The sequence below is a fragment of the Callorhinus ursinus genome, unplaced genomic scaffold, assembly GCF_003265705.2.
Source record: "Callorhinus ursinus isolate GAN/ISIS: 27379988/994484 unplaced genomic scaffold, GSC_fseal_2.0 scaffold40, whole genome shotgun sequence".
Taxonomy (NCBI): domain Eukaryota; kingdom Metazoa; phylum Chordata; class Mammalia; order Carnivora; family Otariidae; genus Callorhinus; species Callorhinus ursinus.
Window position 1 is genome coordinate 1,120,520 of NW_027397102.1, and position 15,859 is coordinate 1,136,378.

General features: G+C 44.6%; 1 protein-coding gene across 1 annotated transcript in view; it reads left to right on the top strand.

Moving 5' to 3' along the window:
* The window catches only part of SLC16A2 (solute carrier family 16 member 2), a 118,914-nt gene extending 114,950 nt beyond the window's left edge, over positions 1-3,964 (top strand). Inside the window, exons 5-6 of the mRNA XM_025885083.2 lie at positions 1,891-2,119; positions 3,744-3,964. Of these exons, the coding sequence (XP_025740868.2) occupies positions 1,891-2,119; positions 3,744-3,964 (450 nt within the window). The remainder of the gene's footprint in view (positions 1-1,890; positions 2,120-3,743) is intronic.
* Positions 3,965-15,859: the final 11,895 nt, after the last annotated feature.

Below are 15,859 nucleotides of genomic sequence, written 5' to 3' on the forward strand. Positions count from 1 at the left end.
TTACAAATTGAGAAACTGAAGCCTAGAAAGGGAAAGTGATTTGTCCAGACTCATCTTGCTGGCAAATGTCTCAGGCAGAGAGAACAAGACATGGATAAATTTCTTTCTCTTGAGCTACTCAAGATACTCCATCACAGGAATTTGCCTCACTTTCTCCCTGGGTCAGATGTAGGAGTATAGGCCTGGCAGAAGAAAGGAGTGTATACAACTTCAGATTCTGAAGAGATATCCACTAGACCCTGTGGTTCCCACTACTGGCAAAGACCCAGACACATGTATCTGGCGTCAAGCTCCTGGACAGTCTGTTAGAAAGAAACGGTGACAACCTGCAGGACAACCTCACTTTGGGCCAATTCTTGAGGTCTGATTCTCAGTTCAAATAGGTATTTTAATTTCTAAACTTGGCAAGGCCTCATGGAGGATGTTAACGGGCAGCTAGATACGATAGGTAGTAATGACAGATGACTGAAATCAGTTAATGGGGTCCTTTGTGTTTTATAATGGTATTAACTCTTAATTGCCATACCATTATGACTTGGTTGATAGGTGGGTCTTGTTTTATCTTATAGTTGTGCATGAATCTCCTAGAGGAGAAACTGGGATATCAGGGTCCTTATTCTTAGATTCCACCTAGGTATCCCAAAACAGCCTAGGCAAAGTTCAAGAATCTTCCAACAAAGAGATTTCCTCAGATGGCACAGCCAGGACATTTCTTATCCTCTCTAAAACCCAACTGATCAACCTAGCAAACCCACTGCCAGTACAACACAGAAAATCTTCAGGGTTTGAAACAGCCTTGACCCTCCTACCCCATCCATGTGGTGATGTGGTGATTTACCCTTCCTGGGTAAGTTTCCCTGCCTGTGTGAAGGATTAGAAAATCCTGGGTCCTGTCAAGGACTTGGTAAACAGATCAGGTCTTAGCCCTGACCCTGGGATGACCTGGCTCTGCTGGCTAGAGTGGGTGGGAGGAGGGGGTTTATTTCTCTTCCTACAGCCCTGGTCTTCAGTCTGGCTCACTGACACAGGTTGCGGATGACCTTAATCAAAAGATCAGCTGTGTTTCCAGTTGCTCTTCTCTCTGTTGAGTGGGAAAAACTAGCCTTTGGACAGGCAGTTTCTTTGTTTTGGAGTCAATTTGCTCAGCCCAAAGAAAGCCCAGTGGCTAGTCAATGCCCCTGAGCTGGCTTCAGGCTCCCTAGAACACCTCCTAGTGTCTTGGTTCTCCTTAAAGTCCCCTTTGTTGCCCTTTGCATGGTGCCCAGCTAAGTCCAGAGGACCCCACAGCCATGCTATCTGAGATGGTGGTGTGTCCCACGTCCTAAATCATAAGGAACCTGGGTGAACCTCCCAATGGTTTCCTTCATGACAAGGTGTTTTCTAAAAGGAGCCACCCACATAAACGGGCACTGGGTCCTTCCTCATTTCGGGAAGCTGTGACTTCCATTCATGCCCCCATCTAATCATCATCCAAGTTATCCTTACTTTCTTCCCTTCCTCTCCCATATCTTGGATCTGAGAACACCAGCATGGTCTGATTCCGACCCTAATGCCTGGGACAGCCAAACGCAAGATCAGAACAACAGCAATTTCCTTTAGCTTAGAGTCCAGTGAAGAGACAACTTCTTAAGGACAGGGGCCATACCCCCTAATTTTTTTAAAAAAATCTTGATGGAATCACAGTTAAACAGGAGCTCTCTTAAAAACCTTGAATCCTTCAGTGCAGGACTTAGAAGGCACCTAAGTAAGTATTTAGCCTAACTGTTCTCTGTTGACAGCCTCCATTCCAATTTATAGATGGTGGAAATGAAACCCTGAGAAAGGAGATATGATTTGCTATGTGGTCTTGACTGACAAGCACAACATGACCTAAGGCCCTTGCTCCTCTAGGTCATCTCCTTCCTGCTCCTGGGCCTGATGTCCATGATGATTCCCCTATGCCGGGGCTTCGGGGGCCTCATCGTTGTCTGCCTCTTCCTGGGCCTGTGTGATGGCTTCTTCATCACCATCATGGCCCCCATCGCATTTGAGCTGGTGGGCCCAATGCAGGCCTCACAGGCAATTGGCTACCTCCTTGGCATGATGGCCCTGCCGATGATTGCTGGGCCCCCCATTGCAGGTGAGGCTGATATTACAGGGAGGGCATGAGTGGGGGAGTCCTGTCTTCCCTGGGCCCTAGCAATCCTGAGCAACTCTGCTTGAAGTCCCTTTTACTCTTATTTTCTATTTAAGCAGCCTTGTTAGAGTGCATGAAACCCCTTACCACTATTGGTGGAAGAGGCTAAGTACAGTATATGTGCATGGATTCATTTTCTGGGAATGGGCTTTTCATGGCTCTCTCTCTGTTTCAGTGGGGTTTTATTTTAGACAGCCTGGCTGATTCCAAGAGGGTAGAGAGAGAAATGGGTTTGGCCTTCTTGATCATTCTATTGGTCCAGTATCTTCTCTCTCTCTCTCTTTATAGGAAAGGAATTATTTGCAAGGTAGTTGGGCAGGAAGAGAAGAGAAAGTGGACCCCAGCTTTATTAAGGCTTAGAGATCCCCCCTCCTTCTCCATTGGCTTCTGAACTGAGCCTGTAGAAGAGATTTGATTAAAGCCAAATCCCAGGACTGAGCCAGTGAAGCTTACTTCCAGCAGGCAGCAGGCAAAGTGTTGGCTCGCAGTCCTTCAGTACTCCCAGTTTCCTTCTCCACTCTCCAAGATGGGCATTGTTGATATCCCAAGGAACATAGGAAACAAAGAAAAACCAATGAAAAGAGAACTCCATTTCTTTTCTTTAGGATTTATTGCAAATACTGATTCATGGGCTAGCCTCTCTAGATTGGCCAACTGGGCTAACTCAACAAATATCCCTTGAACACCAATTCTGTGTAAGGCATTGCAAGGGCATGTCATGCTGTGTGACAGTGACAAAAGCTTCCACCCGGCCCTTGTGCAATAGCCACACTGCTCACTGGGAGAGGGGAGACTCCTCCCAGCCTCTGATCCCAGAGGTGGATCCCAGAATCCACATCTCTTTCTACTTTGCTTACCATCTAAGCAACTCAAAGGTTTACTTGCCTTTCCTCGGTAGTATTTCTGGGCTCATCTTTCCTATGAGGTACCCCACATTATCTTCTGAAGGCAAGCAGGGGAGTTCTTGCATACCATGCCAACCATATTCATGGTATTGGCAACTTATAGGAACCCAGAGGGGCCAACCATAACTGTAACTGGGATGAAGAATATATATTGCATTCTCAGGGTAAATGGGAACTTCAGAGAAAGAGAAAATAGGAACTTAGCTGAACTGTTCCACAAGAACACTCTAGTCTAAGTTGGGGGTTGAAGGGTATATCACTATGAATCAAGACAAGGCTTGGCCATCTTTTGTGGAACTCTTTTAAACTAGGTTCCCTCCTAACTCCATACCTAGGAGCAAATGGAAGTTAAGCTGTAGCTTCATGAAAGTGAAAAAATGGAGAACTTTAAAGAGAAGCTTCATTAGCCCCTTTCATAATAAGCATTAACCCCAAGGGCCTGCATCCCCATTACCTCAGGAAGGAGCCATCTGACTTCGCAACGGAGGTTTTATTTATTTATTTTTTCACTAGGAATGTTTAAATTGAGGGGGCATTTGGGTCAAGGTAGTGCAGGTCAAGGTTCTCTGGATAGGCATTGTTATGGCCCCTGAAAGAGGCAGAGAGCACCTTTGGGCAGGAGGGCAAAGCTGAACTTGATTTGTCTTTCTTGACTGTTTCAGGCCTCCTCCGCAACTGTTTTGGGGACTACCATGTGGCCTTCTACTTTGCTGGTGTGCCCCCCATCATTGGGGCTATAATCCTCTTCTTCGTACCTCTGATGCATCAAAGGATGTTCAAGAAAGAGCAAAGGGATTCCAGCAAGGATAAGATGTTGGCCCCTGATGCAGACCCCAATGGGGAGCTGCTGCCGGGTTCCCCCATCCCTGAGGAACCAATCTAATGCATTTTCCTTGCCGTTGTGTGTTCCTCCCCAACCCTTTCCCTTCACCCCACCTGCTCAGCATTTACATTTTTGCCATCAGCACACTTGTTCTCAAACATGCACACACAGCAGTTCATCCACCTGACCAGCCCCTTGGAGCCAAAGCTCATGTTAAACTCATTAACCAAATTTTCCCTGTGAATGCCTTTAAATTTGCCAGGGTCCTTCTCTCAGGATCTAGGAAAGCTTGGAATCTCCCTGGCCTTTGGAACATCTCCATATACTTTCTAATACCTGGAGATGGTACCTCCTGGCCCCAGCTTGCTAGTCACCCACTAAAAGCAACTTCCAAAGGTGCTACCGTTTCCCTAGGAGCCTGGTGGGAAGACCCAAGCCTCTGTGTGCTCAGGAGTTCCTTGCCATCTATCCTTGGGAGCCATTGGTAAGGGGGCAGAGAAAGGGCGGAGAGGTAAAATCAGACAAGGAGACTTGCTTAGTTTCAGAGTCTCTTAGGGTTGTGGCTTCCCAAGAGCTATGGGTGACATCACTTTACAAGTGTACAAGTAAGTCGCCCCACCATATAGTTGGTTAACAATCTGCTTCCTTCTTCCCTTCTTTGTTTTTGTTTTTTTTTTTCTCTACTGCTTCTTTTTCTATTTCTTTTTAGGACTGTCATAGATGCATGGGTGCTTGAAGACAGAAGGGACTTAGAGCTTGGGCCAATCAGCCTCACCTTGGCCTAGCCCACCCCTAACATGATCATCAATTCCACTCATCTCAGGCTGAGCCACATCTCACTTTTTGGCTCAAGCTGCTATAATTATAAACTGGAAGAGTCAAATAACACATAGGGAAGGGACTTTAAACACCAAAATTTCCACTCACTGATTTTTACAGGTTTCCCAGGCCAGTGCATTAACCTGTAGGCACTTCCAGCTCCCCATCTGTGTATTCACCTGTCAAAATGTGAAGAAGTTCCTTTCATCTCAGCAGGCAAAGGAAGACCGATGATGGGGGAGGGCATGGTTGGGGGAGGGGCAATAATTATTGACCTGGCAAAGGACCAACTTCTCCATCTCTCATTAGTCATGATAGGTTAATATTTCCACCTGGGTCAGGGTGGGAAAGGGGCTGTTTTAGGGAAAATCCCATTCCCAACCTGGATCCCCAAAAGGTAGAGGCAGAGCTACATGTAGGATTTAACAATTTCTTTTAGGAAGAGGAAAGCATCTTAACCTTTACCACCCAATATATCTCCCACGCTAGGTATCCTGAGCCACTACTTAGTGGGCATTAAAGGTGCCAGGAAAGTAGGCTCTGGACCATCTTAATCCTTCTGAAATAGGTGCCAGATGCTTCCCTATGCTCAGATTCTGAGCAACACTCTTACTGAAGAGCATTCCCAGCGAGGCTGTGTCCAAGCTAGCACAACTCACCTCCTTAGGAGATCAGCCTCTCTCCTTACTTGGCCTCTTTGTGTCTCTTTCTCTGTATTCTGGGCCTTTGTGCTCCTGTTACCCTAATCTTTCATCACCTTCTTGTCAGGCATCCTTGGCTGTTACTTGGAGCTAACAGTGACTTACCACCCTAAGCCAGGGCCATCCAGGGCCAGGAGGATGAGGTTACCTGTGAGAGGCTCCAAAGAAGACAGTGGTCCCTAACCATGACATTTTCCGTTACAAACAGGCAGCTGGGACATGGTTGGCCTATGATGGCCTCATTCAAGGCCAAAGTCCTACGCCCCCTCCATTGGTCCTAGTCCAGCTTTTATCAACTTCCCAAAGGAAAACTCACTGGCTCTTAGCCCTGTGGGTAGGAAGGGGCCTAATTACTATCCTCCTGGATTAAACAGCAGTGGGACAGGAGAAGCTGAGCCCCAGGAGTCTTGTAACTCCAAGGAGAGACCACTGAAAATGTTGGAGCAATAAAGCCCCTGTGTCCATTCTTCCTGTCCCTCCCCCACCAAATCATTGGAGGGCAGGTCTGCAGGGCCTCCTTTGTTGTTCAAGGTGAAGAAAGCTCTTAAAAATCAGGCTGCCAACCACTTCTCTCCAGATGAAGGAAAGACATTCACAGGTCCCAAATCTGCCCTATCAGTTGTCACATAACATAGTGGGGTGTCAGTTTACTTCTTCCACATATGTGCATGTACATGTGTGAGCTTGTGTGCTTTTGGAGAGAATGTCAGTTGGTGAAAGCAGCTCAGTATTAATATTTAGGGTAGGATGCAGCCTCTAATGCACCACAGTTAAATCTAGGAGAACGAACAAAATTTGGGAGCTTGAGATCTGGGACATTTAAATCCTCAAAAGGTTTGGAACAAAATAAACAGATCTAAAAATGTAGATTTGGTATGTGTGTTGCCTACAGGGTGAAATAGTCTTAACCTAGTTAACAGCAGGAAGTTTGGTTTCAAAACTGAAATCTCATTTCAAATAAAATTTATGCCAGGGTCTATACTCTCTGTAAGAGCAGAAATTGGAAAAGGATCTATAGGGGATTTAGAGTTGGATGGACTTTTCAGGATTAGATTTTTAGGGAGCTCTGAAGTGGAAAAGTAGTCACTTTACAAAATGAGAACACAGTAGCAGAGGCCAAGTGGAGGCCTCATGAAGGCCACCACCTTGCTACATACATGCCATGTTGAAAATGGGCAAAGACCTTAGGAACAATCCATTTTAATCCTCTCCCTTGTTATTGATGGGAGAACCTGAGGGAACTGGTATAGCTGGGTTACACAGCCAGACAGCAACAGACCCTGGAATTGGTGATGCGGAAGAAAGACCTACAACAACGACAAAGCTGGGAGTAACTTTGTCCATCCTCTGCATTGATTTAAGTGGGGAAACTGAGGCCTAGATATAGCAAGGGACTGAGCAGATTCACATAGTTCATCAGTGACAGAGCATGCTGAGACTTGAATTCAGGTAATTGACTTCCAGTCCAAACCCCTTATTTTACAGATGAGGAAACCAAGTTAATAAGGGAAATGACTTGTCTACTTCATTTAACAACTATGTAGCAAGCCCATTTCCACAAGGGCGTCAAAAGGACCAGCTCCAAGCAAAAATGAAATCTGAGCAAAGTTTGATTTTAGCATATCCCATTTTTTTTTTTCACGATTACCCTCGTTCCCAACCAACACATACTTCTGGTGTTGTCTCTTCCCAAGCACTCAGACTTTCATGCAGCCTTGGCCTTGGAAAGCTGGTCCCACTTACTGCTCTTCCACCCCCAGGAAACCAAGAGGTACAAATAGAGTCCATCTCTCTGTGGCCATACACTGAACAGGGGAGGGATAAAGAGAGAGGACTGGGGGTTCCCTTTGAGAGAGGGTGGTTTACTACTCAGCTCTTGATGATTGTTGTTTCTCCCCTGACTCAGTGCAGACATCCCCAGGCTGCCAGCCTCCTCATCTCCTCCCAGTGAGACTAATTACTCTGTCCTGTTGCCTAGTCCTAGGCTCTCCCACCCAAGTTCTGCCCCCTCAGCCCCTCCAGTAGCCTCAAGGCCCCAGTCTGTGTTTGATCACTCAGATCATTAGATTTCAAAGCCGTGGAATCCCATAATTTTTATGAGCACATGCTCTCCTCCAGGGCCTTTTCATGTCTGAAGAGGGAGCCAGCAAGCTCCCTGCCACTTCTCCACAGTAACAGAGCAGGCCAGCTGAAAGGAATTATGGGTACCCCCAGGAAATCCTTGATGTCTGACAGCTGGTGCCTAGATAGGGTGGGTGCTGGTTTGAACCAGAACCCTTGAAGGAAGTTCTGAAAGTTTAATGGGCTGAAATGTACAGGAGACCCCAGAGGCACAAAGAAAGGGATTAGATACCCAACTCCAGCAGGGATTGAGGAGGTTTTGCTTTAGAAAGCTCTCAATTCCTGCCTTTTAGCTCTCCCTAGTGGTCACCAGAAGCAGAGTTCCATGACTGATTTTCAAGTCATAAATATTTTCTAGGGACCTGCTATGTGTCAGGCACTCTGCTAGAACTCGGGGATTTCAGAATGAAAGCAGAGGTGGAGAGAACTAAGAGAAAAAAAAAACACAAAAAGGAGTTTTACTATCTTTTATCTGAGATACCTTTTTCTCTTCTGGATCCCAGCAGCCCAGAGCATACTGACCTCAGAGCCTTTGGGACAATACAGGAACAACCAGGGCCCTTCCAGGACCAGGCCCCAGCATTTCCACCTCCTCACTGCCTGGCGACTGGCCTCCTCCTGGCCAAAACCACCTGGAAGAACTATGTGCTCCTTAGCATTGGTTTCCTGCTGAGCCAGAGCCCAGCCGGATAAAATTAGCCCATTGCTCACATCTAACAAGTGTCAGAGCTGAGTCCAGCAGCACTCTTGGCTGGTCGGTAGGACGCCTGGATTGACAGCACCTGTCGAGGGCCCCCCAGCCCAGAGCCTCCGTGCGCCCCAGGCCTACCTGCTCCAGGGATGGGAGGCTAGAGACAGGCGAACATTACCCCTTTTCCACTGCACACCCACCCTATACTGCCCTTGAAATGACTGGTCTCTGGGATCCGGGGATGGGGTGCTAACCGGTACCACTTCCCACCAGGTCTCCCCACCCACCCGACACTCACACTTGGGGAGTGCCTGGTGATGGAGATGGGGCTGGGGTCCCTGGGGCCCTGGCTGCAGCATCCCTTGGTTCTGCCACTGGCCTCCGGTCACTTTGGGTGGGGAAGGGCACAGCTCCTGCCCCTCCGTGGCTCTCCATCCACTTCCGTGTCTGGGAAAGGTAAGAACCTGGGAGACCCGCCATGGACATACAACTGACCCTGCTATTCAGATGGGAATCAGGACCGGCCAGGGGAAGGGGGTGGGAAGGAAGGCGGGAGAACCTAACCCCAGGCCCTGCCAACTGTTCCGGGAGCCAGATGAATAGACTGCAGCTGCTATGTGTCCAGGGCTTGGGTCCTCCTCGATCCCCTGCCCCCACTGCCCTGCCCGTACCACCACCACCAGGGACTGCAGTGTCGCTGCCCCCATGGAGCGCTTGATCCAGAGTCCTGGAGGTGATTCAAGCTGGATGGGCGGCCCTCTTCTCTCTTCCCCCTACCTGATCTGGCCCCAAGGCCCCAAAAGACGGAGTCAGCCTGCAGCTGGCGAAGGATCTAAGTGATTCTAGGCAAGGGGCTCTCGGAGATGCGGGAGCTGGGGCTGGGAATCGCCTCCAGGAAACCCTTGGTCCAAAGCAGCCATCCTCCACCCTCCTTTCCAACCTCCAACCCTGGGCCGGGCCTGCGGGGCTGCCTCCTCCATGCAGTCAGCACAATGGGGCTGCTTCTTCCAAAGAATTGGCCCACCCATCAATCCCACCACTTTCCCGTAATAGTTGTCCCAGAACCCCTGGGGAGGGGTGGCCAACCACGCTGGAGGGAGCTCCCAGCTCAGGTAGGTTCCCTCACCAGGCAGTCCTTGGGTACTCTGCAGGGTGAAGATGAGCCCCCACCAGCTGCCCTAGGTTCGCACAGGTGAACTAGCTAGCGGGATTTCCTAGGCTTGAGAAACCTCCCCCAAACCTAAACAGAGACACAGGAATGGACCAGGTCCACTCAGACCCCCTCCTCAATTTGCTCCCCATCCGACACTCCTCCACCCACTTGCTTCCTCCATCCACTTGCCTAAGTAGGAGTGAAGGAGAGGGCCAGGGTAACCATCTCCACTCCCCGCCCCCAACACACACACCCACATACACCCTCCTCTAGGGTGGAGTGTTCTGGGAGGCCCAGCCCTGCAGTTCCATCTGCCTCAAAGCCTTGCAAGGGCCAGAGTTTCCTCCTGTCAGGGGGAGATCTTTTAGCTCCTTGCCTCCTCATTCGTCCTGCCCCCCGCCACCGGACACTGACACAGCTCCTTCATCCTTTAGCTCCATGAACACAGGAGTCTTCCCTGCAGCATATGCGGACACAGAGGCTCCCTTCAACAATAACAGGGTGCCCTCACCTTTGGGTGGGCAACTTACAGTTCACAGATGCTCCCATATCCCTCATCACATTTGACACCTCCCCCCAACCCTGAGAGGCAGCTGCTCTCATACCTGTTTTGCAGATGGGGAAAGTGAGGCCCAGAGGGGAACTAAATGCCAGTTTTCAAACCCCTTCTCCAAGGCTCTTTCCACACTTCCTTAGAGAAAGTAGGGAAGTAAGTGAATCTTTCCTTTCCCCTGACTTCTCAGAAACTCTGCTTGCCCCCAGGCCCACTCTGCCCCCCCCCAAGGAAAACTCTGGACAGTGAGTGGCACCAAAGCCCCAGGATGGAGGCATGAAGGCTGAAGAAGCTGAGCCAGAGTCCTTGTGCACCTCCCCACCCCACCCCCACACCATCCTCTCCTATGGAGGGAGAGGGATGAGGAGGGGAGTATGGAAGAGTAATTAGGAGTCTCTAACCTGTCTTTCCCTGGGAATACACAACATTGTCTTTGGGGTTCCTCTGTGTCTCAAAATGGAGGTAAAGCTCCAAAATGAACTCTCCTATGCCTTACTCCCTCAGTTCTCTTATTATTCAATAGAATAATCACCATTGAGGGCTAATTTCCAGGGCCTTGTTTAATTCCCACAGACCCCCAAAGGACCTTTTGTCTGGTTTGGTTATTGGATGGGGGGAGAACAGTTCCTGGGAGGCCCTGCTTTTATGGGAAAGGATTTGTGTGTCTAAGTGGTCAACATAGCTAGCTCAAAATGTCCCTCTTTTCTAGACTTCCAGTGCTTTGCTAAGCCTCAGAGAGGGGATGGAAAGAGTAGCAAATAACATGCAATTAAAGGCAGGGAAGCTCCTAAGGCAGCACCTGTGGAAAGGAAAAGTGGAGAACATGCCTAAACTTCTGCCCACATACTTCAGTGAGGTGGACTCGTCCTGTATATGCCTCTCAGCAATTGTGGCCATTACCTTCTTCCTCATCTCCCCTGCCCCCAGGTGAGAGATTCCCTGTATCTGCAGGAGAGCTTGGTCATCTGGCAGCCCCCACCACTCGGAGGTGCCACATTGTTTGGTAGGCTCTAAATTCCCTGATCCCAATAAGTCCTAGCCTAAGCCTTCCCTTCAGGCTGAACAGCTTCAAGCATCCAAGCTGGGTCCTTCCAAGGTTAGAACTCACCTGTCAACCAGGCTGGGCCTGGAAATCAAGGAAAGCCAGGTTTCAGGGAAAGTCAAGTTCTAGGCAAAGCTACTTCTAGTTCAATAGCTCTATAAATAGTTGTAACTAATGAACTTCAGGAGCCCTTTAAATATACTGACAGAGCATAGGGGCTACAAACAAACTTACCTTAATTCCCTTTTTCTAGACAACTGAGTTCTTTCTTCACAATCATTGGTCAATACAATTAAGGGCTGTCATACCAGAAGGAAATCAAAGATCCAAAGAAGGTCAGGATTAAACCAGTGGAGAACTTCAGATCCAGTAATTTTCACACTGTATTCTGTGACCCCTTTAGGGGATTCACAGTTACCTCAAATCCACTGAAATTTCTGGGACTGGTTTTTCCCTATCCCACCTATGAAAACAGATACAAATGCTGAATATTATACATAAAACAAATTGAAGAAGACTTTGAAAGGTGGAGATAAGAAGTCAGACCAGCTAGAGACCTCAGAACCAGAGGGGTGACTCACTTGAAGTGAGTGCTCTAGGTTTCTTTTTTGCCTTATATATCCCAGACTTGGTGCTGGAGAAGCCAGAAACCCAAAAATGCCAATGGGCACTGACATAAAAAGTCAATGAAAATCTTTCCCTCTTTAGCCAAAGAATCATGAAAGGGTCAGCCTAGAAAGATAGAAAACTTCTACACAATAATAATTTTACTTCAGTCAAACACCATGGAAAAAACTGGTCCCAGCCTCACCCCAGCCAGCAAGGGCAAAGTGGAGAGCTTTCATCATGCTGTAGCAAATAACCTCTCCCCCATTCATCACCATGGTGGTGTCACAGTAGGCCAAGTATGGAGCTCAGACTTTCATCCCAGAAACACATGGTATCCTTGTCCCTTGCATCCCTGGTGGTATAAGAGGAAATCTAGTGGGGTACCTGAACTCCCACCCCCATATAGCAGTAATGAGAAGCCCCTCAACACTGGGGTATTGGTGGTGGCCCAGTGGGGAACCTTAACTTGACAGTAACGAGGTAGTGTACCTTTCTTCCACTGGCATGTTGTCAGAGGAGGCCTGCTAAAACACATTTTTTTTAAACCCCACAGTTTCATTACATACTACTAAAAATGTCCAGGTTTCAATAAAAAAATCATTCATGACACAAGGTCATCATATCAGACCCAAGAAAATATCAATTTGAGTAAAAAAAAAATAATGACAACAACGAGATGGCACAGATGTTAGGACTATCTGACAAGGAACTTAAAGCAGTCATCATAAAAATGCTTCAGTGAGTATTTATGAGTATGCTTGAAATAATTCAAGAATTAGAAAGTCTCAGCAAATAAAAAGAAGATATAAAGGGATACCAAATGGAAGTTTTGGAACTAAAAATAGAATAGCTGAGATTAAAAAAAAAAAAGCTCAATGGATAAATTCCACAACAGAATGAAGAAGAAAGAGGAAAGAATCAGAGAATTTGGAAAAAAGGCCAATATAAATTATCTTGTCTAAATAAGAGAAAGGGGGATGCCTGGCTGGCTTAGCAGGTAGAACACACGACTCTTGATCTCAGGGTTGTGAGTTCAAGCCTCATGTTGGGTGTGGAGCCTACTTAAAAAAAATAAACAAGAGAAAGGAAATAAACTGAAAAAAAATTAACAGAACCTTAGGGAACTGTGAGACTACAACAGAAAAAAAAATAATATTCATGTGATCAAAGTCCCAGAAGGAGAAAAGAAGGAAGGGGTGGCTGAGAAAGTATTCAAAGAAATAATGGCAAAAAAGATCTTGAAAGCAGTGAGAGAGAAATGACACCTTAATTATAGAGAAAAAACAATTAGAATGATAATGGATTTCTCATCAGAAACCATGGAGGGGAGAAGGAAGAAGGGAAGAAGTTACAAATTTTTTTAAGTACTGAAAGAAAAGAACTATTATCTCAGAATTGTATATTCAGCAAAAATATCCCTGAGGAACAAAGAGCAAATCAAGACATTCTCAGATAATGGAAAACTAAGAGAATTTGTTGCCAGCAGACCTACCCTAAAAGAATGGCTAAAAGAAGTTCTACAAACAGTAAAGAAATGACAAAAGAAGGAATCTTGGAGCATCAGGAAAGAAGAAAGTACAATGAAAATAGTAGAAATATGAGTAAATACAACAGATTTTCCTTATCCTCTTGAGTTTTCTAAAGTATGTTTAACAATTGAAGCAAACATTATAACAATATCTGATGTGGCTCTCAATGTATGTAGAGGAGTCATTTAAGGCAATATTATAAATAGGGGACAATGAAGAGACAAAAAGGAGGTAAGGTTTCTATACTTCACTGAGGGTGGTAAAATATTAACACCAGTAGACTATAGTTAGTTATGTACATATCAAACCACTAAAGAAACTATGTAAAAAGTTTATCTATAGATAAATAGAATAGAATTCTAAAAACTTAAAAATAAAACCTACAGGAAGGCAGGAATAAAGCCAGAAATGAAGAACAGATGAGACAAACAGAAAACAAATAATAAAATGTCAGACTTAGGCCCTGACATATCAATAATTACATTAAATGTAAATGATGTAAGTATATTAATTACAAAGATTAGTAGAGTAGATTAAAAATGACACGGTATTTGTTGTCTACAGGAAATTTACCTCAAATATATAATGATAGGTAGGCTGAAAGTAAAAGGTTGGGAAAAGATATGTCATATACACATTAATAAAAAGAGATGAGAGTGGCTGTATTAATTTTTGATATGGTGGACTTCATAGCAAAGAAATTTACCAGAAAGAAAAGGACAAAACATAATGATAAAATGTTTAGGCTACCAGGAACATACAGCAATCCTAAACAGTGCTTCAAAAAAGTTGAAGCAAAAACAGAAAACAAAGGGGAAATAGACAATTCCACAATATAGTTGGAGACTTCAACACTGTATCTCAAAAACTGATGGTAAAACTAGACAGAAAAAAGTAAGGACATAGAACTAAAAACACCAGCAACCAGGAAGATCTAATCAACATTTAAGGAGCACTCTACCTCACAACAGCAGAATATACATTCTTTTCAGGCGCCCATTGGACATACACCAAGATAAACCATATCCTGAGCCATAAAACCAACTTTAACAAATTTAAAATAATCGAAGTCATACATATGTGTTTTCTCAGTATAATGGAATCAAATGAGAAATCAAAACCAGAAAGACAATAGCAAAGTCTCTTAAAAAATGGCAATTAAACAACACACTTCTTAACAATGCATAGATCAAAGAGGAAGTCTCAAAAGAAATAAAAAAAAAAATACAGGCAACAGGGTGCTGGATGGCTCAGTCAGTTAAACCTCAGACTCTTGGTTTGTGCTCAGGTCATGATCTCAGGCTTGTGAGATCAAACCCCACCTTGGGCTCCAGGCACAATGCAGTCTGCTTGAGATTCTTTCCCTCTCAGTCTGCCCCTCTCCCTGCTCATGCTCTCTCTCTCTCAAATAAATAAATAAAATCTTTAAAAAAGATAATCTTTGATAATAAACTTACAATTTAAAAAAATACAGGCAACTGAATGAAAACCAAAATGAAAAATACCAAAATATGTGGGACAGAGCTAAAGCAGTACTGAGAAAGAAGTTTATAGCACTAAATGCTTACATTATAGATTGGGAATTATTTCAAATCAATAATCTAAGTTCCTACCTCAAGAAACTAGAAAAAGAAGAGCAAAATAAACTCAAAGTGAACCGAAGGAAGGAAATAATAAAAGGTAGAAATCAATGAAATCAAATATAGGAAAACAAGAGAGAAAAATCAATGAAACAAAAGTTCTTTGAAGAAATCAGTAATATTTATAAAACTCTAATAAGACTGATTAAAAAGAGAGAAGATCCAAACCACCAAATATCTTGTATGAAATAGGAGATAACATTACAGATTCTGCAGCCATTAAAAAGATAACAAGAGAATACTATGAACAACTTTATATTCATAACTTTAATAACTAGAGGGAAAAATTAGACAAATTCATCAAAATCCACAAACTACAAGAACTCAACCAAGAGGAAATACATTACACGAATAGTCCTAAAAAAATTGAATTTATAATTTAAAACTTCCCCAAAAGAACAGCCTATATGGACTCATTGGAAAATTTTACCAAACATTCTTCCAAAAAAGAATTAACAGCAATTTTATACAATCTCTTCCAGGAAACTTAGGATGAAGAAACACTTCCCATCTGATAATATGAGGCATTACCCTGATATTAAAGCCAAAGACAATACAACAGTAAAAGAAAAAGAAAATTATAGACCAATATCCCTTATGAATATAGATGCAAAATTCCTCAAAAAATATTAGCAAACCAAATCCATTAATGTATAAAGAATTATGCCCCATGCCAAAATGAGATTTATTCCAGGTATGTGAGGCTGTTTCAATATTCAAAATTCCATCAATGTAATGTACCATATCAGCAAATTAAAGATGAAAAATCATATGATACTATCAATTGGTACGGAAAAAGCATTTGACAAAATCTAATACTCATTTATGATTAAAGACTCTCATCAAGTTAGTAATAGAGGGGAACTACTTCAGCCTCATAAAGAACATCTAAAGCATCTACATCTAATGTCATACTTAATGGGGAAATACTATGTTTTCCTGCTAAGATCAGGAACAAGGCAAAGATGCCCATTCTCACCACTCTTATTTAAAATCCTAATGGAAATTCTAGCCACTGCAATAAGCTAAAGAAAAGAAATAAAATGTATATAGATTGGAAAGGAAGAAATAAAACTGTCTCTATTCACAGAACTGCC